This window comes from Pezoporus flaviventris, unplaced genomic scaffold (genome assembly GCF_033815535.1).
Source record: "Pezoporus flaviventris isolate CSIRO_AGI_PZ_B2104156 unplaced genomic scaffold, CSIRO_AGI_Pfla_v1 ptg000001l, whole genome shotgun sequence".
NCBI lineage: Eukaryota > Metazoa > Chordata > Aves > Psittaciformes > Psittacidae > Pezoporus > Pezoporus flaviventris.
In genome coordinates, this window is record NW_026892549.1 from 61,156,243 (window position 1) to 61,184,236 (window position 27,994).

The window sequence follows — 27,994 nt, forward strand, 5'->3', positions numbered from 1 at the left end:
TGGTTTCTTTGCTGGTGCATAATTTGAGTCAGCTATAGTAGAATAACACAACCTGAGCTTTAGCTGTTCAGTGATTCAAACCAGGCTAAGACCTATCATACTGATTTGAGTAGAAGGATGCAGTGCTAGGAGGCACTTTTTCTCACCCCCAAGAACTATGTACTGGAAAAATACAACTTGCATGTATTTTTCTAGGGGTAACTGTACCTTATGGCTGCTTTCAGTGCCCTCGGCTCCTCCCTCACATGGAAAGAATTAACCTGCTCACTGATTGGAGCCTTGAGCTGCAGTGCCTGGCAGTGGCTGTATCTCTAACAGACTTTCTCTTGATGCTGCAGGACAAGCCACTGGCAACTCCAGTGTTTCTGTTGGGATGCCTGCACTGCCTGGCCAGGCACTGTCTGTCTGGAAACCAGTTTCCGGGAAAAGCAGGGGTTTCTAAGCAACCTATAAAGGGAAACAGTGCTTGGAAGGTCAGGCTGTTCATGGTGTTGAAGGGAGCAGGGGCTGAGGATGGCTGTGTGGTCATATGTAAAACAGAAGGATGGCTGGACTGTGGAGATCTAGAAGGCAGCTAAAGATTTAAACTGACTTCTTTATTGGTTTAGTTTCTTTTGGTGTCACTTAAAAAGGAATGCTTTAAATTTTGGCCAAGGTGGCATGCTTGGAAGCCAGGTTTTATATTTCTCCCTGCTCCTATCTCTCATGCTTAGTTTTTTATTAACCAATGCTCTAACCAGCAAAACGGCGTTTTCAATCACAATTGGGTAGATCAAACTTGGAAATGAAACAGTGTCCTGTGAAGTTCTTTGGAGATGGGTGTTTATCTGTTCTATGTGTATAGCAACAGCATATTCCTGACTGTGGGAGCAGGTATGCACATGTCTTCATACTTGGATATATACTGTGTTTATGGTCTTAGGTAACTCTCTACTACTTACAGAGAAATCCAGGGTGTGATTTGTGTCTATGTGGCAGTTGGTCAAATCTAAAAGTCTGTTCAAGTCCATTGGGTTATGCAGAGGGCAAAATAACCCAGGTGCATAAAAGAGAGGAGCAAAGCAAGCATTCTGATCCAAAAAAGGTGTGCTGCAGAAATTCTTCTTAGCTTTATGCTGTTTTGAGTAGCAAACTTTACTTCCATGTCATTACAGCTGTTAAATCACCTTTTTCCCCAGCTTTGCCATTCTCATCCTCAGAGCTGAAAAAAGAAAACAAAGCCATTGCATTTTCAGACTAACTTCTTCTTTCTGACACTAAATCTTCATATAAAGAAATGAAGAATTACACGTACCTCCGGTGATTAATCCAGCAGAATAAGCATTGGTTTAGTATTATAGAAAGAAATCAGTAGAAAGCATTAGTTCTGATAATTTTGCAAGAAAGAGATATATTAAGAAATATTAAGAAATGGCTCCAGTATTACTATTTGAAGATTAGCACAGTTTACCTAACTGTTCCCTTCCCGAATGCATTGCAGACAGCTGGTATTGTCCTTGAACGATTCAAAGGATGCATGATAATTAAACAAACTCTGTGTTTAATCTAAACTCCTCAGTGGGAGCTGTAACTGTTTGGAAGCCTTTTTTCCTTTGTGTTCATGTTCACAGACAACTCTCCTGTCTTCCCGGTGTAGTGAGTCAGTGTTATTCCTATAATTTCAGTCCGACAGAGTGACTTACAATCTGTATGAACATCAGTGTGGCTATTGTCTGTAATGGGGGATAGTGTGGGTTAGTTTGAAAGTGACAGTGGAGGGCAGAAGATTAAATGTTAAGGTTATTTTAAGAACAGCAATAGAAGGCTGCTCTTTGATATGTAAGAGCTCCCCCCACCACGTAGTTGATCTACGAATCCTCTCCAGTCCTCTGACCTCTTAGTTTGAAGAGTCACCCAAAATAGCATCTCTCGTCCCTTCTTCCTGCACATGTCCCTGTACTGAGAGACAGGCATCAAAGCAGCTGTTTACTTGATTTATGCATGTCAGCAAATGCCCAACTGGAGCAATGTTTTGAATGCTGAAGTTATTGCAAATCGTAGAAGCATCTGAGTGTAACTTTATATCGTAGGGCCACTGATGTTAAGCTTAGCTCTTACAAAGACCCTGTGTACTGTTTGCAGACTAGGGAGGTCTGAAGGCTTCAAGTCCTGCTTGTGGTTTGAGAGAACAATCAGTCTGACGCTTTACTGAGAGCCATTAGTCCCTTTTTCCCTTGCTCCATACTTTAAAGAAACATGGTGTGCATGAATCTTCCTCAATGAGAAAGCTTTTTTGTCCGTTATTCTTTGACACAAACATGCGAGTTTGAAGGTTGCACAGCTTACAGTGGTAAGAATTAAAAATAGCTCATCTAGACCCGCCAAAAGCCTTGGACCTTCATGCCCCACGAGAGCTTGTTCCGCACTGTTAGTAGGTTTTACTGCCTGTTCAGCTTCAATTTTTCTTGCCTTATTCATTCCACTATGTCTAGCCTTTGTTTCCTCCAAGGAATTTTAATTTCCTTAATGAATATTTAATCTTCAAAACATTTGCACACTGACTGAAATTTAAAGAGGAAAATAGGCTCTAATAATGCAAACCACTGGTGCCCTAATTATAGCATTGTCATCCTTCTCTCGGTATGGTTTTTCTGAGGGCACGTACTTGGAGATATTGGTCCTGCAACAAGCCTTCAATATGGAAGGAGATATGTCCTAGTTTCTATCAGTTTGGGGGCATGCTTGAAAGCTCCTTGTTTAATCTGACATTTCCTTATATAGATTGGCACATGGAACGATTCATTTGCCTTGTAGTTGTCCTCGGCCATCACTACCTTGTTCAGTGACTTGCTCTGAAGGTTCATTTCTTCGCTAAAGCAAAATTGCTACATAAGGGATCATCTCCCTGACGTGTCCTGTGCTTCCTTCCTTTCCATTCCCTTAATGCCTGTTTAATGTTCAAATGCTGCAATTGTTTCCTGAAGCTTTCATTTCAGAGAGTTATTTTTGCTGTTGTTTTAGTAATGAATGGTGAGGTACCAATCCCAATTTTAACTCCCTCTTTTCACTGGTGGTAGTTAAGGTGAACCTTCTGGGCTGGACTAGTGGCTGCCTTTGAAAACAATTTATTTCCCTAAGAAACAACCCTGTGTAATACATTGTTGTAGATTTCAGAGGCTTTCCTTGTTTTGTTTCCTTTTTAGACGTCGCATTAGGATTGAAGAACTGCTGGGGAAAAACTGAGTCACTTCCTGGCTTTTTTTCACAGAGCAAAATGTCCCAGGGAATGACAATAAATAGGTGGAGAGGTAAAGAGGCATATGGCTTAGTTCCAAATTCTCCTGGGCACTTAAGAACACTCACTTGGAAGCAGTGCTAACTGTTGGGGTGCCTTTTTCAGGCAGTTGCCAAACCTTTTAATTTGCTTTTCATTTAATTGGGACCATTTTTTTCCTAACGGGCTATTTTTCCCATGGTAGAATAGTTGTAATGAAATGGGTAAGACGCAATACAGATTCTCAAATGCCTTTGCTAGATTTACACTTATCTCCATCCCCTGAAAGTCAGTGTTTGTGTTCTATTAACTGCAGAAGAGGGAGAACCCGGATTGTTTAGAGGGTGCCTATGAGGGGCAGGGGAAAATGAAGGTATTTCAGATGCCTCTTTCAGGAGATAAAAATAAGCAAAGATTGTTAGATGTGAATGGGTGAGTGCTGCTTCTCCATTATACACATATACATATATGATGGGGGAATTAGGGGACTATTCCCAAAATATAATTGGCTGGAACAGCTGCTGGAGTGGTTTATCTTGCCTGTGCCGGCTACTCCTGCTTTCAGCTGCTGACAGCAGCCTTTGGTCCTGGCGAACACAGGGAAGTGCACAGATGGCAGAATTGGTGCTTGAGGGAAGCAAAGATCCTCTCAAGTGGTAGAACAGTGCAGTGGCCTCATTGATCAGAAAGGCTGGGAAGCACTACTGGGATATTTCTGGCTGTTGTGTGCATGGTTGCACAAGGCTGATACTCCTCTAAACTGAGAGTGCTCCTTACTGAACAGCTCTTCCTAATCAGTGCATACTGATGTAGAAATTCTTGATACCCCTTAGGTAATGCAGTGACCACCATCCCTCCTGGCTTTACCTGTACTTAAAGAAATGCTGGGCTGCCAAAGGAGCTTTAGGCAGGACCCAAACTTACTTTTCTGCTGCCAAAATGCAAAATAATTCAGAATATAGTCTGGAGAGGAGTAGGGAGAGAATGTAGGTTCAGGACCCCTGATCTTCCTGTAATTCAAGCACAGTTTTCATTCTGTGAAGCAGAATGTGACTATGGTCTGAAATCTGCTGCTCTATAAATGTATTTTAAGTGCTGTTCAGTTGTGTAAGTTGAAGTGCAACATAATCCTAAGGATGAACTTTCTGTGTTTCTGGAAGGTCTTGCTGTTGTTATGTCAAATTTTTATTATAAAACTCTATAGTAAGAAATAGACACCTTCAATATCAATAGAATATAAAAAGTGTTAAAAAAAAAACCAAAAACAAACAAAAGCACTATGGACCATGTGGACTAACCACAAGTAATGAAAACTCTTTCAGAGGCTATAAAAATGCTTAACTCAGATTAACAAAAGATGCTAAAACTTGTATAAACATTGTCAAGGCAAGATTGGGAATGCTGATTCCAGAGAAATGCCATGTAAAACTCATTATTAAACAGTCTTTCTGATTTAAGGAGCAATTTGGGAGCAATTTAAGGAGCAAATATCTCTGAACTGGTTAGAATGCAGATAGGCACAAGAAACATTCCAGTGAGGAGACAGCGTTAAGAAGCAATGCTGCTAGTTACCTGGTAGAAATGAAAACTAATTCTGCTAATTGGAGTAGCATCAATGGAGCTTTTAATTGTCACTTGAAAGAGAACTACTTTGCATCTCTGAAGGTTACAGAAATGGCTTTTCTGAGAGAGTTTAGTTTCCGAATTTTGAGCCGGTAACTAGTGCATTGCTGAAGATGAAATAATTCACCAGTACCAAACTGCACATTGGCATTTGTTAATAAACAAGAGCAAAGAAATGATTAGTAATTGCATATTAGCCCATGGAACGATCAAAATCAAGTGAAACAGTTGCTAGTGGAGAACAGCAGTATCAGTTTGCTACATGAGCGAACAGCAGTGACAAGATTTTCCTTTCCTGTTACCTGTTAGTGAGGGATCTTCGGTGCCGTCTCCGCATCCCTGGCCATGAAGATGAGCATGGTGTGTCGGAGAGCTTAAGCGTTCCTCTTGTTCTCGTAGGGAGATGGAGTTTTTGTGGGGTACCTTGTTCAGACTTGTGCCCAGACTGCTCACAGGGTTCATCTGTGGGACTTCTGTGGGCTTCCTGCTCGGCGGCTGATAAACCTGACTATAGTGGCCTATGGGATGATATGCTGGTTTCTCAGATTTGCTATCCTCTTCGTCATCATCATCAATGATAACTAACTCTGCGCGGATAACCCCATCGTATTGCGATAACTTTTGGTTTGCCTCTGCATCGTCATCATCAATGCGCTGATAACCCATGAAAATCATAGTTACCGGTTCAGAATCATCCACGTAACATGGCACAGCTTGGACAACGCTGTAGCGAGTATCTTCCTCATCTTGGGGTGCAGGGGATGTTTCATTAGGATGGCAGGGACTTAAAAACCTTGTCTCATTATGTCTTTCTCTGGTATTCTGGGAAGGTTTTAATTCCTCATGTGCAGCTTTTCGTCCTTCATTATGTATCATCCTGTTCTCAGGATTAGTGTGCACATTCTTCTCTGAGTGGGGAAGGACTGGAGAGGGTGACTTTGGCTGTATTACCTTTGGAAGATCAAGACCATTCTCTTTATGTTGCTGCATAAAGGGCTCTGGTTTTGAGAAGAATTCTGTCTGATGATTGCTAAATCCATTCATCTCTCTTCTATGAGTGTCTTCCAGTTTTGGTCCAGGAACTAATTTGTCTTTCTGAGGGGTAACTGGCCTGCAAAACTTGTTTGCATACACAGGCTCATGGTACTCTGTGGGAGACTGGGAATTCTTTTCAGTTGCCTGCCGTAGCAGGTCCTCCACCTCAACAGGAGCAAGTTCATCCACCCCATTTTGTGTTGTGCTGCCGTTTGAGGACACTGCATAGACCGACTTCCTGCCATCATCATAGACTTTAATTCCTGTCTCTTTAAACTCCTTTGAGGGAAGAGGTATTGTTGACAACACTGTGTTTTCTCCTGTCTTCATGTCTTTTTCAACTTTAATTTCCATGGCAAACAGTGCTGTGGAAAGAAACAAGTGTTTAAACTGATAATGCAGCAGCTGCACAGTGTATTATAAAGAGTTCTGATAGTGATAGAGAATGAATGTCAGAATTATCAAACACATGAAAGTATCACAAACATAACCAATATATTGGATCCTCATTTTGAATGTCCCCTTTCATCCTGTCAAAACTTGAAGTTGTGAAAAGAAAAACATTTTTGTTTGGATCCAATTCTGTGTGGAAAAACATACTGTTGAGGAGCCAGTTTTCATAACCTGGCTGAGAAAGCCAGGTTTAACAGTGGGCCATGGTGCTGTGCTGGGCAGCAGCAGTTGAAAGAGCTCAATGTGATACAAGACTGAAGAGTCTTGAGTACTTGGAAGGGTTAGGAGCCTTTGTGGGAGGTGGGAAATAACCAGACTACTGCCCAGTAGGTGTAAGTGCGGATAGAAAATGAAAAGTATCTGATATGAAAGGAGGAACTACTGTTTGTAATGTTTATCCTTCCCTTAAATTGTGTTAGATTCAATTGATAGGAATATCCTATGTGAGCAGCAGATAAAAGGAGGTGATCCTGCCTCTCCACTCTGCTCTTGTGAGACCCCACTTGCAGCACTGTGTGCAGCTCTCGTGTCCTCAATATAAGAAGGGCATGGAACTGTGAGAACAAGTCCAGAGGAGGCCATGAGGATGAGCAGGGGCTGGAGCAGCTCCTGTATGGAGACAGGCTGAGAACGTCGGGGCTGTTTGGCCTGGAGAAGCTGTGTGAGACCTCAGAGCAGCTTCCAGTGTCTGAAGGGGCTACAGGGATGCAGCGGAGGGACTCTGCATCAGGGACTGTAGTGATGGGACAAGGGGTGATGGGATCAAACTGAACCAGGGGCAGTTTAGGTTAGATCTAAGGCAGAAGCTCTTCCTTGTGAGGGTGCTGAGGCGCTGGCACAGGGTGCCCAGAGAAGCTGTGGCTGCCCCATCCCTGGCAGTGCTCAAGGAAAGGTTGGATGGAGTCTTGGGTGACATGGTTTAGCGTGAGGTGTCCCTGCCCGTGGCAGGGGTTGGAACAGGATGAGCTTAAGGTCCTTTCCAACCCAAACCATTTTATGATTCTATATTGGCAGCCTTTGAAGTTACTGATAAGCAGTACCTTTCCTCTTCTCTTCGTCATCAGTGGCAGCATGTGCTGGACTTCTCAGTGTGGAGGGCCTGAAATGCTTGGGCAGGTCAGGTATGCTGGCATATATGTAGTCTGCCTCTGAATAAAGGAGATGCACAAAGCATGAGTATGCTTTCACTGACTTCTGCAGGAACCTTTTGGAAATATTTTTTTAGGCTAAACATACCTTTTTCAACTCCTGCTTTTTCAGCCTTCACAGACTAGGAAAGAGAACCATTAACAATAAATGCAATTAGTTAGTTTTAAGATGTTAACTAGATAGTGCATTGCTTTACCTGCTAGTTTTAACTTTCTCTGGGCACAGCTTCATAGTGAGAAGGGCTAAAAGTGGAACCTGCTCTGTGGGAGCATGGCAAGGGAGAAGGGGACATTTTTGAGGCCTCTTTTGCCAGTGTGATTCCAAGTCACACAGGGGAAGGCGGGACATAAAAAACTAGTCACCCAGCCTCACGCTGTGGCCCAAGCTGATTGCCTTCAAAGGTTTCACTTCAAAGTTCTACTTTGGCTTTCCTGTTGTACTTATCTCCCTGCATATCTTTTAGAGAAAGCATCTGTGTGCATGAACAACTGTAGAACTATAAATTTCAGTTTCATCACTATATTATTTGAGATTATTTAAGATGGTTTTTAAATATTGGAATGACATTTTGACAAAGACTAATGACTAATATTAAGTCATGTTTCACTATACCCTCTCTCAGGGACTTGGAGTAAAAAGCATAATGCAGTTTAACCAGCCACATCACCTGGAGGGGTATGAATAGATCAATCTCTGCATTCACTTGGTACCTCTTAAATCTTTCCCTGGCTGAGATGCAAAGTTGCTGGTTGGTGGCAGTGCTATGGATAAGGGATGATAGGAATTGCTCTCCCACCCCCATAAACTAGCAAATGGAGACGTTTGGGCACTTGAACAGTATAATATCTCAACTCCTCTTGTATTTGAACTTCTGTCACTTCAGACAATAGCTCATGACTGCTTGCAGTGCTCATGTCTACTTGCACTACTCATGACTACTAGCAGAACCAGCAAGTTCCACTTTCCCTGGTTATTATGATAAATGAGTAATGAATTCTACTTCTGGAGTAATATGGCACTAACCTTTATTATGTCTTCTGTTGTTTTCTCAACAGACTTAAGTTTCTTTAAAATTGCTTCTTCCTTAGCTGAGACTTCCATTTCTTCTCTTTCCAGGGCCTCAATTTCCTTCTCCAATCTGCAATCACAATTCCTTTTGATTTGATACTAGGCAGAGAACAACATTGCAGATATTATGCACTGTGATTGTGCACATTAGTGGGGCTGATTCTACTTACCCAGTTGGATTCTGCTGGAATATGAGATTGGCTTATCACTTTGCATGCATCAGGAAATGCTGTGAAACTGTATTCTTTTAAAGCAAAAATGAATCTGCCATAGATTCCTTCTGGTTCTACTTTTCCATGAATATGTAGGATTAAGTTCAGATTTAACTCTGAACTGGGACTTGAACTGGATGTCTCGCTATAGAATCATAGAATCAACTGGGTTGGAAAAGACTTTTAAGATCAAGTCCAACCTTTACCCAACTGCTGCTAAGTCCACTACTAAACCATGTCACTACGAGTATAGCACCCACTTATAGGTGCTATATAAGTGAGTTCTGGTTTATCTACCTTTTCCTTTTGGGGATTGTTTTTGGAAGAATTTCTTTTAACTTGAAGGGAAAACCAAGCAAATTTTAAAACCTTCTGCATTGGAGTAAAATACATCTTCCATTGGTTTTGAGTCCGTCAGAAACCAATGGCTGTAGACTTAAGGCAACTGCAGCTGATACCACTGGTTGCCGAGATCAGTCGGAAGAGTTACAAGTAAATGATCTGAGCCAGTTGCAAATAGAGTAATGATGTCCTATAACCCTGATAGAGACAACTGTTTGATGTTTTGACTTATTCTTTATTGTGTTTTAGGATGCACGATATTGCACCAAAGTCAATGGTAAGAATAGAAGCCTGTCATCCTTTTAAGCAGACCAGACAAGTTGAATGCAGGCTGACAGAAACACATTATTTGTTTCTTTGTGTGTGACTGCTTAAGGAGGCTGAATTAACACTGTGGCCCTTGCCTTATTTAAACTCAGATTTGTAGACCTATAATAATAGGATACTACATGGACTGTTATCTGCAGTGAGAATATCCTCTTTTTTGAAACACAAAGATATCACAGACCTCAGAACTGAGATGTGAGGAAAAAAGGCATTAAGGATGAAAGTAAAAGCTAAAAAAAAAAAAAAGGTAAAAATTAAAAGCTGATCCCACTTTGGACCTAAGCTTTGCAAGAAGCTTAGGGTGCCCTTAGGACCCTGCTCAAAGGTACTGGTTATAAGTGCTAAAACTATATGAATACTCTTGGAGGGCTATATAAGTAAACCAATGACCATGTGCCATGTTTCTGCATTTCTTACAGATTAGTATTACCTTAAGACATTGAAATGTTTTTTTACATGAGGCTTGATGGCAGTATTATCATAATATGGAAATTAATCATTGAAAGCTCACAGAAGCATAATGAACTGAAGACTCATCTGCTTTTACTACGGATTTATTTCAGTCTGGACTCTAAACGCTCCTGGTGACAGGTGGAAGAAGAGGAGGAAAAATCCTGGAAATGTTTTAAAGAGGGAGTGGGGAGCGGAAAAAGAGAAGAGACAACCCCAAATAAATCAAAGGTTATAAACCCTATATGGTTATCTGGGAGATCAGGAGAAGTATTATTAAAGTTTATGTATGCTGTCACACCCATACCAACACCCACTGTGTATGGTAATTAACATGACTGATTCACTGCTCAGTGTGCAGTTAGGGAAAAATTCTCATACCCCTGTAATGGGAATTGCATCTACACCTTAAGTATCTGTTTTTGCATTCATACTTGCATATAGACATAGATTTTAGGATTAATTTTCAGAGGATGCTGGGAGTGTGCACATGGGAATTTGTTGAAAGGAGCCTTTTAAAAGATACAATCTGTAGAGCTCAGACTGACTCTGAACCCAGAGCTCTGACTTGGTGCAGTTGAGAAGTTAGGCTGCGATCTTTCTGATGTGTTTAAGTCTTTAGAAACATCCAAATAAATGGCATTTTATGAAGTTACATCACAGTTTGTATATGAATATGAAAGGGTCTAGCAGCTACACTAGCAATGATAAGAAACTATCGATGGTGCTGCTGTGCGTTGTAGAGAAATGGGAGTATGATATAGCTGTTTTATTAAACCCTTTGGAGATTTATCCTCTCCTTGAGTAGTGCTCATTATTTGAGAGGGGAAATAAGTAGTGTGGAGGTGTGGATGGAAGATGGAACTTTAGAAGCTGAGATACTAAATTGGAGGTTTCTCTCCAAAGCAACAGCTGAATGAAGACATTCCGCAGAGTATGCCTGACTGCTGCTGGCCACTAGCTATCTGCTGGGGTTGGCACCACTGCCACCCCAGAAGAAAAATAAACAGCTTAAGGATGAAAAGCAGATAGGAGGATACCACCCTGGCACATACAAGACTGAAAGGAGAAGGCAGTTTAGCAAGTCCTCCCATGTTTTGAGGTGAGTCACAATCTTTAGCAGGTCTTGAGTCTATACAGCCTTAGCCTACCTTCATTTATCACATTAGAAAACACCCATCAGAATCATAGAATGGTTTGGGTTGGGAAGGACCTTAAGATCATCCAGTTCCAACCCTCTGCCATGGGCAGGGACACCTCTCTTAGTTACCATGATGTTGTTTGTGCATTTTTGAGTGCTATTAGCTGAAGATTAAATGAGAAAATGGGGCTCCTCATTCTTCATTCAGCTTGTACCCTAACCAAGGACATTCTCCCTTGGCTCACTAACTTCTAACATGTAAAGGGGGTGAATAGGACAGATAACATAAATGCTATTTTTGGTCTATAACCAGAACATTCAGCTATTTGCCTGCAAGGTGGTTCAAGGCACTTGCTCTTCACTGGTTTGTTGTTGATACAAAGAATGGAGCTCTCTTTTTTTTACCAAAAAATGCTCAAATCCAAACTGATAAGCTCTTTTTGACATCCCAGTAAAGAATATTTTAAAACAGAGGCCCCATTTAGAAGGGTGATGGAAAAGCCCATCCATGCCACTACTGTAAATAATCTGCCTGCAATTGTTATTGTCCTCTCAGCAGAAAGAAACAAAGACTGGTCTAAGGGTATTCAAAAAATCTTTAAAGTGATTCAGATGTTTCAACTAAAGGTAAAAGCCACCCAGAATAATCAGCAGAGTGCAAAGAATTTGTCTGAATCAAGTGAAGTTTAATAGATGCTCAGAAGAAAGAACTCTACTGAGCTTCTCAGTAATATAAGTTACTGCTGCTGCATGACAAGTGTCTACATGATCGGTTTAGCAATCTTTGATTTACAGGGCAGGTTAAAGGTATGACTTCACATCTATGTAGTCAAACAAGCTTTTGTTAGCTTGGGTGATATGTATAGATTAGCAGAAGCACTACGCAAGTACTGTATGGTGCATTTTTTGTGCTTTTCAGTGGACTTCATTCATACTGAGCTCTGTGTTACTGGGTTTCTGTATTGCTGCTGGCAGGTTTGAAACCGGGCTGGGTATGTCTAAACAGAATGTAATGATATTTGGAAGGCAGCATGGATGTTTTTCTAGAGGCCTTTGCTAGACAGCTATTGAAGAAGAGTGGTAAGAAGTATGGTTTATAACAAAAGATGCTCTATGTGAATAAATCTGCTTTAATTCCTAGTTCAGAATGAAGGTCCTACTTGACTCCAAGTATGTTCTTCTGCCTCCATTCTCCATCTGTAAAATCAGGTGTCCTTGTATGAGTCCTCTGTGTATCGTGAAGATAAAAGCTGCTAAAGACATTAAGGTGTGTAGATTGTGTGGTTATGAGAGTATCTCAGTAATGAAAATGTCTTTTGGTATCAAGGCCTTAAAAACCTCTAAGAACTTCATCAGTTTTAAATTAAGTCCTCTTAGTTCAGGGTGGCTCAGAAATGTAAGTAGGAGCATTTCTGTACTGACTTTCATTTCTAGAATGCATTAGACCTGTGAAGTTGTAAGAGTGAAGGCAGTGTCATTTTGTGTTGTATTTTCTTTGTCAGTTCATCTTTTCATCTTATCCTGATGCAATTTGATGCATTTCACTACAAAGAAATCTGAAGTATTTCAGATGTACATCAAGAAATAGGAATCGTTTTAAGGAAGAAACAATTTGGTGGAGCTTCCCAGGAGAAATTCATAGGCAAGAAAAGTTAGTTGGTAACACTAGTGGTAACAACAAATGGCTGTGAAAATACTTATTCTGCCATGAAAAAAGAACAAATTGCCACGAAAAAAGCAGTGCATGTATATATGTATATATATGTGTGTATCTATATATATATATATATACACATAAAATAAGGGGAACTATTTACAGGTTTCATTAAACAAGTGTAGTAAAACAAATTGCCTTATAATCCTGGAAAAAAGTATAGTATATTTTTATAAGAGAAGAAAGTCCAGAAACTACAAACATTTACTGCACTTCTTTCCACTGTAGTGCTTACGGTTTCAAGTAAACTTATTTAATTTCATTATCAGCAGCATTTAAATGGCTGGTTTATGGTCTGAATATCAGCCATCTAGACAGGCAAGCATTACTTGTACTTGTCATTAACTGAATCTATGTGGGAAAAGAATTCCTACCTAACACATTTCTCCTAAGTGCAGGCATATAAAAGGACACTATTGGGAAAGAACCCAAACAAAATAACCCAAACCAAATAAACCCCAACAAAAATCAAAAATGCAAATCACAAACCAGAACCAACACAACAGATGAGACCTCTCATCCCTGCATCCCACCTGCATGGGAAAGGAATTCTAAATTTTTTTTTTTTTTTGTATATGCTGAATGTTAATCAAGTCTCTGGCAAAAAATTCCATTGGGAAGGTTGCAGGCACATGTCTATAGTGAGGCTGTTACAGTCTCAGACATACATCAAGTGTACAAGCTGAGGAGCCTCAGCCCTGTTTGGTGCAATGCTCTTGGTTGTGTGATGTGGTACTAAATGTGCAGTCTTCTCATTCACAATGTGTCTGCATCTGCTCCCTGTAATTACCAAAACTAGAGACAGGCTGAGATGTTACTCCAGGATTCATGTTGTGATTTCAGAAAGCAACTGGGGACAAATGATGGGTTTGGCACCTTAATTTCTCTCTCCTTAAAGCAAAGATCCATTTAGAAATCTTCCTTTAAATGCCTGTGGGTGTCCTTTAAAAGACCTGGAAACTTCTAATTCAGATAAACTTTAAAATTTGTAATCCTTTGTCAGATTTTGGATCCAATCTAGAGTTAAAGCAGAAGGAATATTCCTTTGTGATGCTGATTCACATCCATGAATTAGAGTTCTCCAGGTTTGAAGCTTCAGCTGGATTACTGTTTGATTATTTGAAATAGAAATAAATTCTAGTAACGCTGAAAGGAAAAGTTGATATGGATAGGAGGAGTAAAGCTCACTACATGTGCTCAGTTTTGGTCTCTGAGGAAACAGAAATTAAGGCCACTGACCTGACAACAGATTGGGGACAGTCATTACAAAAACAGTATCAAAAGACTCTACAGCTGTAGATACAAACTCAGGATCCTGGGAGACATGGGAATGAAACAATCAACCCTATTTGTTGAAGTCTCTGAATTGGTATTGTAGGAGGAGTTTTAATTCTTAATCCTGAGTTCTAGGTCTTCCCAGAGATAGGGCAGGAGGGATCTGCTGCCAGCATTACTGTGAGAGCTCAATTACAGTGACTGAGGTGCAAAGAGCCCTGAAAGTGTGTTATGAGGGGACAGACTAGATTTAGATGCTGGAGATGCAGTATGCTTCTTGCTAAAAGATTTTGCTGGTTTTAAGGCAGGCAGGATGTCAGGAGTTCAGTAGCTTTCCTTTTTAGTGGCACAGACATTGACAGATCTCCACTACAAGAGCATTGCTTGTTCTTCGCCTGGATGTTGTCAAAAGAATTTGGAACAGTGTAAATGTAGGTTATGTCAGAACAAAAGCATCCTTCTTCCAACAGCCACACACCAAACCGAGTTTTTGACTTGGTAGCTTTAAAAGCTCAAAGTCAGTAGGAATTTGAAAGTCCAATCTGTCCTCCCAGTGCTTGAAGCGGGGCTGAACTTCCAGGGGGCTGGTGGGGAGCTGCTTCCTCATTGCTCCTGAGCCAGTCACACAGCTTCCCCACACAGCTCTTTCCTAGTGATCACACAGTCATAGGGTGTGCACTCTTCCCTGTCTTCATTATCACAACCTGCTGCGATGTTCTTAGAGCTCCTGCCACTGCAGTCAATTCTACTGATGTGTGTGAAAAGCTGTTTTGTTGAGAAAAGATGCTTTCAAGTAAGAAGTCACCATAATTATAGGAGCAGCTAGCATTGGGATGCTGCCTGTCGGAGAGATGGATTATGGAGGTGGGTTGGAGATAATTAGGCTTTGCCAGGAGAGTGTGTGTGGGAAGATAGTGGAGGAAGAGCATGGAGGAAGTTGCTATTGAACTGAAATAGGGGAAGAAGCCTCAAAAAGTGATGATGAAGCTTTCCAGAATCTAAAGAAACAGGAGCGCTTCACCATTTCTGTAGGTGCTACTTCGTAGTACCAGTCAGTATGCCTGGACCCAGGGAAGGAGCTGATTGCGTATGGAGCCCTGTGGCATTTGAGAAAGGCTAAGTGTAGTAATAAGCACCTAGAATCATGTCCACAGTAAGTAAAGGAGCTGTATATGAGACTGTCTGTGCAGTTTAATGTTAGCCCCATGTGACAGGCAGACCCTAGGCAATGAGATTTGTAGGAACATCTCTAATAAAAGGTAGAAAAAGGCCTTTGCTAGGCTCCCAGGAATGAACTGAGGACAAAACAGCATGGGAAATAAGTGAAAATCAGGCAAAGGATACTGACAGGGCTTGTACTGTTCTGAAGTGTGGTAATGGTAGAAATCAGGTGTTAAAGGCTTTGCAGGACCTAGTAAAACTGAAGAACTTCTAAAACTGCTTACTGTTGTTTTGAAATTCTGGTCCAACCACTGCTAACTCAGAGCAAAACGCAGGGATGGGTGATCTATGATGTGTGAGTATAGCATGGGAGGGATAGCTGGGATTAGAGATACGAGTATTCTTCAAGATACTCATTGTGCGTAAAATTCACAGTATGGGAGTTTGCATTGTGCATTCCCTAATTTTATCAGACTAAAAAATATAACAAAGCTGCTTTCCTTTGTGTATCAAACTGCCTATACTTAGCCTTACTGATGTCTTTTTACAAAATGAAGTAGGACTTTAAGAAGGGACCATTTAAACCAGAGAGAAGGGCTGGGGTATTACCCTACCTGAAGATGTCTCGTTCTAGCTCATGAGTTTGTTGTTGGTCCTCCTGATTCTGCTTTTGCATTTCTTCTTGCTCTTTTGGGGTGATAGAACTAAGGCCATCCAAGAGCCACTTTTCTCGCAAGGCCTTTTTCTGATGGGGAAAAACACAGACAAGTTAATGTACTTGAAAAGTTAGGCTCTTCAAACATTTACTGTATTTGTGTTGACGCCGTAGGTGTGATCTGCATTCCTGTGCTGTATCTAGCAGAAAGCAACTTGACAGCAGTGAGCGCCACTGAAAGAGAAATATTGAGGAACATTTGTGTTTTGAGACTGACTTAAACCCAAACTGGTTAAGAACAGTGTCCCATTAATCCACCCAATAAATACCTAGAGGATGCAACTAATCAGTTAGTACCTGTAACAGATTTATACCTGTTAGTGGATCCAGCGGTGTGCTTGTCCTCAATACAGCAAAACAGTTGTATCAAAGCACACATATGAGACGCATGCAAAAGGCTCCAGTTAGAAGTGTACAGTTCTATTTCAATAGCCCTGATTCCTGGGGTCATGGCATTGTGTAACTTCTGGGAGGAGGTATAAGACGTGAAAATTTCAGTAGGTAAGGCTGTAGGGGGAAGAGATCTCTAGGGAGTGAGTAATGCAGTGGTATCTCTGGAGTTTATAAGGTAACTTATATAGATGGGGATTGGGACTGGACGGAAAGGCAGAGCATGGGTAGCTGATGTCTGGTTCATGTCTCGGCAGATGTGCTACGTGTTTAGAACCCCTCTTGTAGGGGCAATCCAGGGCTTACGTGTTTAAGTTCTGAACCGTTTAGTGCCTGTGGAGTGATGTCTGGGCAGTAGAGGCTTATAACTGGGTGTGTTACATGTGTTCAGGTGAGTAAACCTCTCAGCTGTGCTTTCAGATAGTGAAAAATAAGACTGTATCCACTGGTTTTCTATAGCTGCTTTACAATAGGAAAGGTGGCAGCTGAAAATCAACAGAGGTTTCCAAAGTATTCCTAATGTAAGAAAATATTCATGGAGATGAGTTCCTATTTGCAGTTAGAGGTTGTAAACCATGCAACCTTCATTGTGCTCTTTTTACTCCCTTCAGACTAACTCAGGAATAGAAATTCAGTTGCTGCCTTGGGGAAGAAGTGGGAGTCAGGGCTCCTTAGGAAAACTCTTTCAACAGGGGAGGAAAAGGATGCGTAGAAGGCTTTTCATCAACCATGACTTTTCCATTTGTAATTTAGGTTCCTTGAGCTGCCTGACTTCCATGCATGGGTTTTTGGGTTTGTTTTTTTCCTCTATCTAGTTTGATTAATTGTAGGATGTAGATGAAGGTTAAATTGGATTTTGGCTGCTTTGAGGCAGAGCTGTGCCCAGCGCTGATGAGAAGGCTGCATTAACCTTAGTGCCTGTTGGAAGCCCTGCCTGCATCCTGTGTGTTGAGTCACTTAAACCATTGCTTCCTCCACTTTTCTGTTTACTGTACACTTTACATGATGTTACTATTGACACCCAGCTGATGAGGAGGATGCACGTAGGAGCAGATTGCAGTTAAAGGCTATTTTCAGCTTGCTTCATGGCTGATACACATGATGTGATAGAAACTGTAACTAAAACAGGGATGTTGGGAATTCTGTACCACTCCATGGTACTGGAGTGTTTCCAGTTGTTTTAGCCTTGTGGGATAGTATTCTTTATCTCAGTATTGGATCCTAGGACATCTCTGGGCAACAAGGGCTGCTCCAGACTGATGTCTTGAGCCTTGACCCTGTAGGATCACTTAGCAGCACTTCCTGGCAGTTTTGTCTTAGGGTTAAATGAAATAAATGCAGACTTTAATAGGATGGTTTTACCTGATCTGGTAGGTGAATGTAGGCTGGTGTTGGCACAACTCTTGCTGACCACAAAACCCTGTTTTCTTCAGTTGCAGGGAATAGGGTTCTTAATTCCCTTTTCAATCAAGCTAATGAGATCTTACTGATAAGTAGAGCTCCTAGAAAAGTGGAAGTTTTTTTTGAATTCTGGCTTGAACAGAATTATTGTAGCATTGCTGTCTCCAAAAGTCTCAATTGTAGACCTCAGAAACTGATAACACCCATTGCAATCACCAAAAGTTTCATGTATGTATAGGGTTAGGCCCAAGAAAACAAACTCCTTCAATACCGGCAAAACACAATAGTGTTATTTTTGCCCTTTCCTCCAATAGTTTGGTGCTGCTCCCAACTCAATGCCATGTGATCTTTTAAATTTAATGAGACACTTTTAAAAGAGTGGCACATTGCGCAGTTTGGAAACAGCCTCTGAGCAAGACAGTTTCAGGGCTGCTCCGCTGAGGCATAGGCACAAGCCAGTGCAGGAGCAGTTGCTCTGAGGGGGATGTGGGGCTCTTTCTGCTGCCCAGCATTTCCTTCTGCTGTGAAGTTCAGTACTAGGTGGTGCATGTTACAGGATTACATGAAAGCATTTCATTTTGCATTAGGCTGAGTATGTTAAGGGAAAGGGATACTTCTACACTGATGTGATAAGACCCTGGAATGACAAGGGTGATGTAAAGTCATCACTTTTGTAGTTCACGGTCACATCAGGAGTACTGCCATAATATTCTGCATAGTCTATGAATAATGTCCTACACATGCTCCAGGCACAACTCCACTGTGATCCTTAACAAGGCTAGACTAACAATCCAAGCTTCCTCCTTTGCTAGAAGGCGCAGGTGTGTTGGATTTGTGGGTCTTGCTTTACCATAGTATGGCAGTTCACCTTATGGTATGTTGGGGGAGGCATAAATCATCTTTACAGCTTTTACAGATGATGTAGTTGAGTGCTCTTAACTCCTGGAATAAAAAGGTGTGTAACCAACGCCTACAAGGTAGTAGCCGTGGAGTTCTGGGATGTCAGAAGCCAAAAACTTAATCAGTAAACTAAAAAAGCTCTTGGAAAGCACATGTGAATCAGTGTTGATTATGCTTTTCAAGCAACTCTGGTCCTTTCCCTTGTTGCCTCAGTGAGAAGGATCCCAATTAAGAGGAAGAATTAGTTGTTAGTGCATCTAGAATGACCTGAGGATGAAATTTCCCTTGTACCCTCACCGGTAGCCTCCGTTACTGCTTGCAGTTCCCATGGACCCCTAACCACACAGGTTGCGTGTATTTGCTTGCATGTCCTCTGCTTCATGTGGTTAAAGTGCGCATGTGCGGTATAAATATTCCTTCTCCAGTATAGTTCCACCAGATAAATAAGACCTGTTATGATACCCCAGCTGTCTCTTTCTAGTAAGAATTTAGCCTGGGGACAGCAAAGTCCTTGGGAAGCTGAAGCAGAGATTCCTATTTATGAAAAGGAAGTTTAAATGACCAAACCCTCCCCACCCTCCTCCAAACAACAACCTTTTAATAAACCTGTCACTAAGGGTTATAAATAGGAATAAAGACAAAATGAGGAACAGGATAGTGATATCCCGCGAACAGGAACATCCGTATGACAGTGAGATTTACTAACCTGCAATAGTTTCCTAAGGGACAGGTGTGAGTTAATGTCAAATAGGTCATGGAGCTCTAGATTTCACCATGCACAACTAGTAGGAGTATAAATGAGTGAAGTCAACTGGACTCGCTAGGGAAATGAGCCTCAGAAATAAAATCTACTGAAGTGCCTAAACATTTTAGTGTTCTAAATCCAGTTTAAGGCAATTTCTCCTCTAGATTCTTGTGTTGTTTGACTCCATTGAAATACCTGAGTTAATCTGAAGCATAAATGGGTTTGCTAAAGGACAAGGCTTCTAGGGCATCAACAGCGGATGTTCATATAATAATGTTACATTTGCTATTAGGTGCCTTAGTACTCAGTTGGAAAAAGTAGTCTCCATTTTGGGTTCTTAATCCCTCTTTGCCTAGTGAATCATTTCCTCTATAGATCCTTGATTTGCCTCATGCAATCCGACTGATTTTAATTTAAAAACCTTTCTGTATGATAAGTGTACAATTTTTTTTCATAGAACAAGCAAACAAATCCCATCCTCTGTCCTCTCTCAAAGGAAGAGCATGTCAGTAGTGTTTTTCCAGGGATGTTTTAGCTTCTGCAAAATTCCATGACTGAGTGCAAGGTGGCTTTAGCTTTTTGTTTTCTTAACTTTTTAACTCCATTGTACCTATTAGTGTTGGCTGAAGACATGTAGTAAATCAGTAAGGAAGCTGCCCTAGGGCTTGATCTGTAGTAGCAGTAAGGATTAGCTGGTTGTCTAGAATAGATCAGTTTATCCTTTATAAAAGAAGGGCAAAAGAGTCATTCTGAAGTTACAGGCATGGAAACTTGGAACGTAAATTACAGTGCTCCACGTAACCATGTACTAAGTTGGAGGAAGAGTCACATTTACCGCTCATTAGTTCCAGGACTTGGAAAAGTTATTCTCCTCTTTTAGGTAAGATTACGGTCGCCTTCCAATAAATCCTAAGCATGAGTGACTTTTGCCTTGGCTTTCCTGGCCCAGTGAGCTAGTTGATCACAACTTCTCGTTTTTTTGGCTTGACTCAAAAGAAGAGGGTGGATGAAACCCAGGATTAAGTCCCTATTTCGAAGAGGAGTCTGTTTTAAATATGCTTTTCCCACATTTGCTCAAGTACACGTGCCACATTCCTGGCATCGGATTCAATGTTTCTTTCTTGAAACTGTTTATCCACTCACATGATTAAAAGGGTATGTAAAATACCAAGTCCTGCATATTTCTAGAAGCATAGATTTCTGTCTCATCTCCCTAAATGACATGTAGTGCATGTTGCATTAGACATTTGTGTAAAAATCGCTGCAATTTCAAGGGTCTACAGACATGGATCTTTTGGTTTCTTAGTCATTTGGCCCTTGTAATCCTGAGTTTGCCACCAGGCCATAATATACAAAGGAACATCATTATTTCAGCACAGAGTCATTGCACAAGCTGACAAAACCAAATTAGAATAGGCTATTACAAATAAAAATAGGCTACTAATGGTTGGACTTGATGATCTTAAAGGTCTTTTCCAGCCTGGTGGATTCTGTGATTCTGTATTTCTACTTTTTTGATTTCCCAGGAAAACAAGTGCAATGAGAGCTCATGGCTGTGCTGCACCCTGTACCGAGGGAGGCTGCTGTAGTGGAATTAAGGAATGAACACACCCAGTCTGAAATGGGAGACTTAATTTTCAGCTGTGAGTTATTCCTGGTTATGATCTCATTTTATACCATGAAAGTGATCAAATAACATTAGCTCCTGAGTGTAGGTTTGTTTTTTTTCAAAGAGTGATGCTTATTAAAGTCAAATGGAGTTGTGGCAAGACTCCAGAAAGCTGTGAAAATTTGATAGTAAAAGCACAACTTAAATGCATGAAGATTTGCATTCCCAAATCCCAAACATTTATTCATGCTGCACGACTCGAGGCTATCTTTAGCGACATAAATCCAACACTCACCTTTAAATGTTGGTGTTTCATTTTTTCCTCTTCCACTTTTAGACGTTTCTGCGTAATTTCTTCTTGCAGTTTCCTTTTGTCCTACAGATTAAGGGAACAATAAAACTTTGTTTAGAGAAATTCCTTCTTGTTTAAAAACAACTTGGTGGTGTTCAGCAGGGAGAAATCAATCCATGCAAATAAAGCCTTATTTTAAAGCTTACATGGCACTTGGTGCAGAATTCTTAGCAGCACCAGCTTATGTATCTTACGCAGGTATGGTTTCTATTACTCCTTCTCTGAAGGACATCTAAACATGTTAATGACTGCAAAGCAGTGAGCTGAATTAAAAATCGTTTACTTTTGTCAAGGGTAAGGGAAGAAAATAGGAAGAAATACCCCTTGAACACAATTGTGCATGCAAAATGAAGCTAGAAATGAGTCCAGACCAAAATTCCTAAGGCAGCCCACATGCCATTTAGGAGAGGAAAGAGTCTGCATGGTCTGCATTGTGATACATTGCTAAGTGAAATGGGCTATTAGTGAATCCAGCTCTGATATCTGGCTGATATTGTGGCTGATATCCGAAATAAATAGGGATAAACAAAGACTTAGAAATATATTTCACTAGTCAAATAGTGGTAAAGATGAACACAGAGAAACTTAGTATGCTTCATATATGTTGTTTTCTCTCAAAGATGTTTGTCTTTGCAAAGGCTGCTGAACTAGAGAAGGCAAAACCCAAAATAATATTGATCTATAATAGTGCCACCTTCATCCTTTTTGCTACAGATTATAGGAAAAAGGTGATGGGTGAACAGTCTGAATGCTGGAAACACCTGAGCCTCTTGTGGTTCTGGATAGCTGCTGTCACATGAAGTGTCCCTGTGGCTCCTGTATATGAGGCCAAATGCTGATTTAGTACTTTGTGTCCTCAGCAGCCACTGGGAAAGAAATGATGCCAAAGGAAGATGACTTTTACAAGCTGTATTTATAGGCTCTTGGTCAACCCTAATGCTGCACAATCCTGTTACTGGACATGGCAGCTTTTGGACTTGTTTCTTGGTATGCTTTAGGGAGGTAAATGAAATAGTCTTGTCTTGTGCTGAAGTATTTGCTGACTGGAGGTTAATCCCCCTTTCCTTTCAGTTGGAACAGATTACTGATGGGTTCTGTTCACAGAGTCTGCTTTCAAACAGGTGTGGTTTAGGAAGGAGTTAAGTCACAAACATAGGAAGAGACTTGTTGTTTTGGCCCACCCAAGGAACCAGCAGCGTGTAAGGAGTGTGGAAAGTTGGTAAGGAAGTGTTGGGCATAAGGCTGAGAGTTGTTCTCCACTGTTTCCCTAGGATCTGGGATGTGGAAACAGGAAGAGCTGTAGTGTACATGGCTGAATCACTTCACTGTTACTGGAAATCAGAAATTAGCAGTGGGACCACAGGCTATAGGGATGCTTTGTCAAAGAATAGGAAGGAGAAGAAACCACCTAGCCTTGTAGAGATCGAGGGCAGGACTATAGGCTGTCCAAGCATAACTGATGGTATGCTGGGGTTTGGCAGGTGAATGAGTGTCAGTGATCTCTTCTGTCATGCAGTCTCTAATGGTTAGTAGCCATCTGTAAACACCATCTGTACTTCACAGTTTCAGAGTTAGTCCGCCTCTTTAACACACCAAATGAGGCAAGATACATACTTGCTCTAAGATACATGCTGCCTTCACCCCTGTAGTGGTTCTGAGTTTTGCCAATGTTCTTTAATACATGCTTTAGGATCACTACAATATGTAATTTTTCTGCGCTGTCCCTTTTTGAAGACTCTCCAAGAGCTGCTGTGCTGGAGTTTACTCAACCTGTCCTGAGTTTGGTGACATAGCATCTGGTCTTTGACCTTCACACCTTTCCTTAATTAGGAAATATTCCTGATCTCCTTGTATAAACGGGCTTTAACTAACCCATCATTAGATGAGTGCGACAAGCTTGTGTATGCAGACTGTTACAATTCTGAAGAAACCTGCTTTTTCTCTTTACTAAGGTTCTGGGTAAGATTCTGAGCCAGAGAACGACTTTTACTTGGTATATACTATGAAAAACATTTTAAGTCAATTTAAATATTCCTTTTGCACAAATGGAGATGTATAATGAGAATTTGGGTAGTCTGAAATGAGAAGTGGCACACACAAATACTGCACAAAAGAAATCGGAGTGTAAAGGCACAAATAACTTGATTTGAAGTTAAACGTGTAATAAGGAACCTGTTCAGTAATGAAACTTTTGCCTGTTTCTTTTGTTATGTTTCTTTTGAATCCAGTATTTTTTTCACTTCAAGGTTTCTGCTTATATCCTTTGGTGTTCTAGCATGTTTTAATTTCACTGGTTGGTAATAAACATCCATTATACAATTATCCAGATGTAATAGGTTAAAATAGTTGGTCTTTTATATATTAAAGCTGTAGGTCTAATGCCAGAAGCTAAATTCAAGTGAGATGTATGAGGAGCCTCTTTGAACCTTGTGTTGCCAGCATAACTTCTGAAACCTGTTAGGACGCTTCCTGCAATGTGTTCTGCTGTGCTTTGTCTGTGAATCCTGTCTTGCTGAGCAAAGCTTTGACGGCACATCTGATGGTATCATTTCTTATTCCTAGATAGCTAGCTAAGGGACCTATACTTCTACTAAACTTCATACTCTGCTCCTCTAGGTAATCAGGTTGCTGGCAGAAATCCTCTAATCCTTTCTTACTATGCTCTTGTTAGTGTGGCAAGGTTTGGTTTTTACAAAAGAGCACCTTCATCGGTTCCTCTCTGTGCAATGCAAGGGAAGACTTGAGCCTTGGTGCTAATTTTCATTCCTATTAAAAGATGCAGACATCTTTCCTGGCTTTTGAGCAAAGAACAGTGTTCTAAGCTGGATCTGTCTGAAAGGAAGGGAAATGCATGCATGGAGCAGTGTCTTGCTAGGTATCTTGCCTACCAAGTCCATTATTTTCTGTCAGTGTTCCACAGTGGTACCAATATTGGTCTGCTTGATCCATGGCAGATGCCATGCACTGACAAAGCCAATGGGGCAGCTAATGTTTTAGCTGATGTATTTTTGGTTTCGTATACTTTTCCAAAGGTAATGCTTTGTTATTGAGGGCTCTTGTCTAAAGCTATGAACACTTGAGCCTGATGGCATGAGACTGCAGAAATATTTAATCACAGTTTACATCTTCTATCAGATTTTCTTCTAGAACGGAGGATCTGACGATGAAGGACTAAGCCTAAGGTTCCTCTTTGACTGTTCCACCTCAGTGTTGCCCACAGCAAATGCTAGAGCTGTTGTATTTAAGACACAACAGCCTCTCTAACAAAATGGATGCATATGATTTTTTTCATACTTGTTCTATTGTCCGTATACCACCAGCAGATGGAAGCTACACAACAGAGAAAAATGGTTACTTTCAGAGCTGTGGGAGCACCAAAATAATAAAAGTACCAGTAATAAGGCTTTCCTTTTTTAATTTGCTACATAGAGAAGACATGAAAATTAATTTGAAAGCCCCTAATGGCTCTCTCAGGGCCAGATGCTGTAAAGGAGCCAAGCATTAGATAACAGAAACCAATCAGTTTGTAGTGCAAGTGTAGCTGTTCTAGGTGCCCCTTGCTATCCTCTGTTAGATCCTTTACAACACACATTTGGTAGGTATGAAATTTCAGGTATGTTGTGTGGGACAAACCTTCCCACAGTCACCAAGTAACTTGCAATTGTAATTGCAGTGTGTTGTTTTCTTAGACACCCCTTACTGCAGATTTTTAAACCTGGTGGTAACTTCACCTTATTTAGGCTCCTTAATTTCTGCAGTGCATGACAAATACGCTGAGTGTTGCAATTAAATGCTCTCAAGTGATGAAAGAGGAGAGGAAATAGTTGCTTTACGCAGCAAGTGTAATAAATGAAGTCATAGCCAGAACCCAAATGTGATTTCCTGTAATGCAAGACACTGGAAGCTGTCACAGTTTCTTCAGACAATACTTCTCCACTATTTGTCTGGAGGTGAAGATGCAGCCAGAGGACATCAACCCTAGTATGTTCAAAGGAGCCCTCATCAGCAAGTCTGCTGCCCCATTCCTCCTACTGGATACCAGGAAGTGCAAAACATTACAAGGCCTGGAATTCCCGGGAGTGCCAAAACATTTCTTACCTTTAGAGCCCATACGCTAGAGGCAAAGTCCAGGTTTGCCTCTGGTTCAAACACCACTGCAGTTAAACTCTAAATCATTCCAAACTGTGGGTTTGAGCCAGGTCTCAGATAAAGCCTATTGGCTCTTATCAAGTGTCATAATTAAACCCCAACCTATTCAAGCCCTGCAGATTTTCAGTTCTGCCCTCTCCCATGTATTTGGTTCCAGTAAGGTATTATTCAGGCAGCAGTGTTTGTTTCACAACTAATCTGTCATGCTAAGAGTGTGAGAAATACCTTTGTTCCCATAATTTGTTTTCAAGATTGCCTGTGTCAGTCAGTGATCCTCCTGCAGTTTTCCTTTCCTTCCAAAGGGCCAACTTTTGTTTCAGTTTCATTCTTTTGTAACCGAATAGATTTCAGGGGAGATCAAATCAGAGGAGAATTTGGCTTCAGCCATTTTTGTTGCATTAGCTTGAGTGTCTCCTTTAAAACAGAATAAGTCCTTTGAAGCAGATTTCCCATTAGATGAGAAACAGAATATTTTCCAATATTTCCAGCCCAAACTGCACCTAGTCTTTTTTTTTTTTGTTTGTTTTTCCTTTCCTTTGCGAACTGACAGGTAGGAATTTGCTTAATCCTTTTTTACTTTCCAGACAGCAGTATTTACCACAGATCATCAATAATTCAGAAACTGCATTGAATTCCACAGTGCAAACCTAAAAATCTTTCATGCTGTGACATGGAAAAATTGATTTGTTCTGGAATTCTCTAGCTGCCTTTTGACCTGCTGTCCTTCAGGCAAACATTCACTTGGGATGACGATGATATGGATTTTAAACTGGCCAGCAGTGATTTGCACACATACTTTCACTGCTTTGAGCTGAATTCACAATACAACCTGTAACGAAGTCAGCACAGGCAACTTTGCTGTCTTAAAGCAATAGCTATGCACCAGAATTAACAAGCAACAATTTCAAGCAGTCATAAGTCTCTTCCTGTCCTGGGATAAATCATTCTCAGAAAACAGGCAGTAGCTCATTAACACAATACTCCTTCTAAGCATTTTGATTTTAATACAGTGATTTATAACTGGAAGCACTTACTGTTATGGCCTGGAATCTTTCTTTCAGCAGTTCGGCTTCCTCCATTCTAGAAATCAAAAACAGACAAGCAGTGAAGGAAAACAGGCTGAGACCATAAGCAAAAGCCTCCTGGTGGGGCTATGAAGAAGCTGAGGTGATTTGATCCAATTCCAGAGCTGAGAGCAGGCAGAATTTTTCACTTGTCAGGAGAGTCCCTGCACAGATGAGCAGATCAGACCAGACAGACACATGCAATGAGGGTGTGTAGAAGAGGCAGACGTGGAGAGTGCTGGCATGAGCTGACTGACAAGTTGGAACAGTGGAGCACAAGCCCTTTTCCTTCAGAAGCTGCCAACTCTTTGTTTTAATGTGCTCAGTTAGCGTGCCACTGCTGCTTTAACTGTTACATGCCCAGAATTGAATCTTCCAGCACCACAGTAGAAATAAACTTTTAATTACGTTCCTATTTCTCTTTCTTTCCTTTGTGTATTCTTCTGGTGATTTTCAACTTTTTAAGTACTCCTTTTTCTCATGAAAGTTATTTCACCCTGTGTGTATTAACGTGTTGTAATGTTAGCCCTGTAGATGGCATGGGTTTCATTGAGATGGCAGTTTTAATTCAGTTTCCTAGATGAAGCTGTATTCACAGCTGAAGGAACGTTTTAGAACTGCTAACCTAAAGTAAAATAAGCTCTTAGCAATAAGGTCTGTCATTGAATGCAAGTGTTAATCTGTGCAATTACTGGTCAGCTATCTAGGACTTGGGGGAAGCTTTGCCTAAGTAAGGATTTCGGGATCATCATTTCAGTGTTACCAAGATGCATCTGAAATGCCAGTGGCTCTCCTGCTGAATTTGAATTTCCATTCAGCTGACTTGGAGGGGTTTTTTTGCTGTGGACTTTTGCTGAAATCAGCACTGTGCTCCTTAAGGGCTCGTGTATATTTTGACCTTTCCAATTACATGAGTGGGAGTCAGCCTTCAAAAATCCATCTGGGAAACCTGCAAAACAAGTGGAACTGCCTCTAGTAAAATCCAGTTGTGGAAAAAATTCCAAGTAAGATAAAGCTGAATGCAAATAGCAGAAATATGTAATGTGAATCTGGAATTCCTTTGTGTTACCCTTGGTATCATGTAACTCAAGTCTTTGTAAGGACACCAACAGGATAGTCAGTCAGCATGTTTGGTTTTTCTCCTGCTAATTCATTGAGATGTCTAAACTCAGCAACATTTGGTAAGGGGTGTTACTTTACATGTCATTAGTGACCTAAACCTTGGTGGCAAATCAGGGTCATTACTAGCAAATTCTAAGACACTGCAGAACTTGACATTTGGTGGTGAAGTTCCACCCTCATCATTCAATAGGAATCAATATTTCATTTCAGTTTTCACCTTTGGAACCGGATGACCTTAAGGTCCTTTCCAACCCAAACCATTCTAGGATTCTAGTATGTCATTGTTCATCTGTATACACAAGCAGACTATCCCCCTCCACACTGGGATTAAGGACGCATTAACA

General features: G+C 40.9%; 2 protein-coding genes across 10 annotated transcripts in view; one reads left to right on the forward strand and one right to left on the reverse strand.

Annotated features, from left to right (window-relative positions):
* The window catches only part of FRRS1 (ferric chelate reductase 1), a 60,804-nt gene that overhangs the window by 22,241 nt on the left and 10,569 nt on the right, over window positions 1-27,994 (forward strand). The window contains exon 16 of one of the 9 annotated variants that reach the window (XM_061461666.1): window positions 20,881-20,912. The exons of 7 other annotated variants lie outside the window; for them this stretch is intronic. In XM_061461666.1, coding sequence (XP_061317650.1) covers window positions 20,881-20,897 — 17 coding nt within the window. In that variant the 3' untranslated portion in view covers window positions 20,898-20,912. Of the gene's footprint in view, window positions 1-20,880; window positions 20,951-27,994 lie in introns of those variants that run through there. One more of the 9 variants, XM_061461715.1, reaches the window with a different exon arrangement.
* Window positions 1,091-26,770, reverse strand: PALMD (palmdelphin). Its single transcript, XM_061461758.1, has 8 exons — window positions 26,499-26,770; window positions 21,259-21,339; window positions 15,818-15,948; window positions 8,537-8,651; window positions 7,601-7,634; window positions 7,405-7,512; window positions 5,179-6,276; window positions 1,091-1,201 (listed from the first exon to the last, which is right to left on the reverse strand). The coding sequence occupies exons 1-8, from the start codon at window positions 26,541-26,543 to the stop codon at window positions 1,158-1,160; spliced, it is 1,656 nt and encodes a 551-aa protein (XP_061317742.1). The 5' UTR covers window positions 26,544-26,770; the 3' UTR covers window positions 1,091-1,157.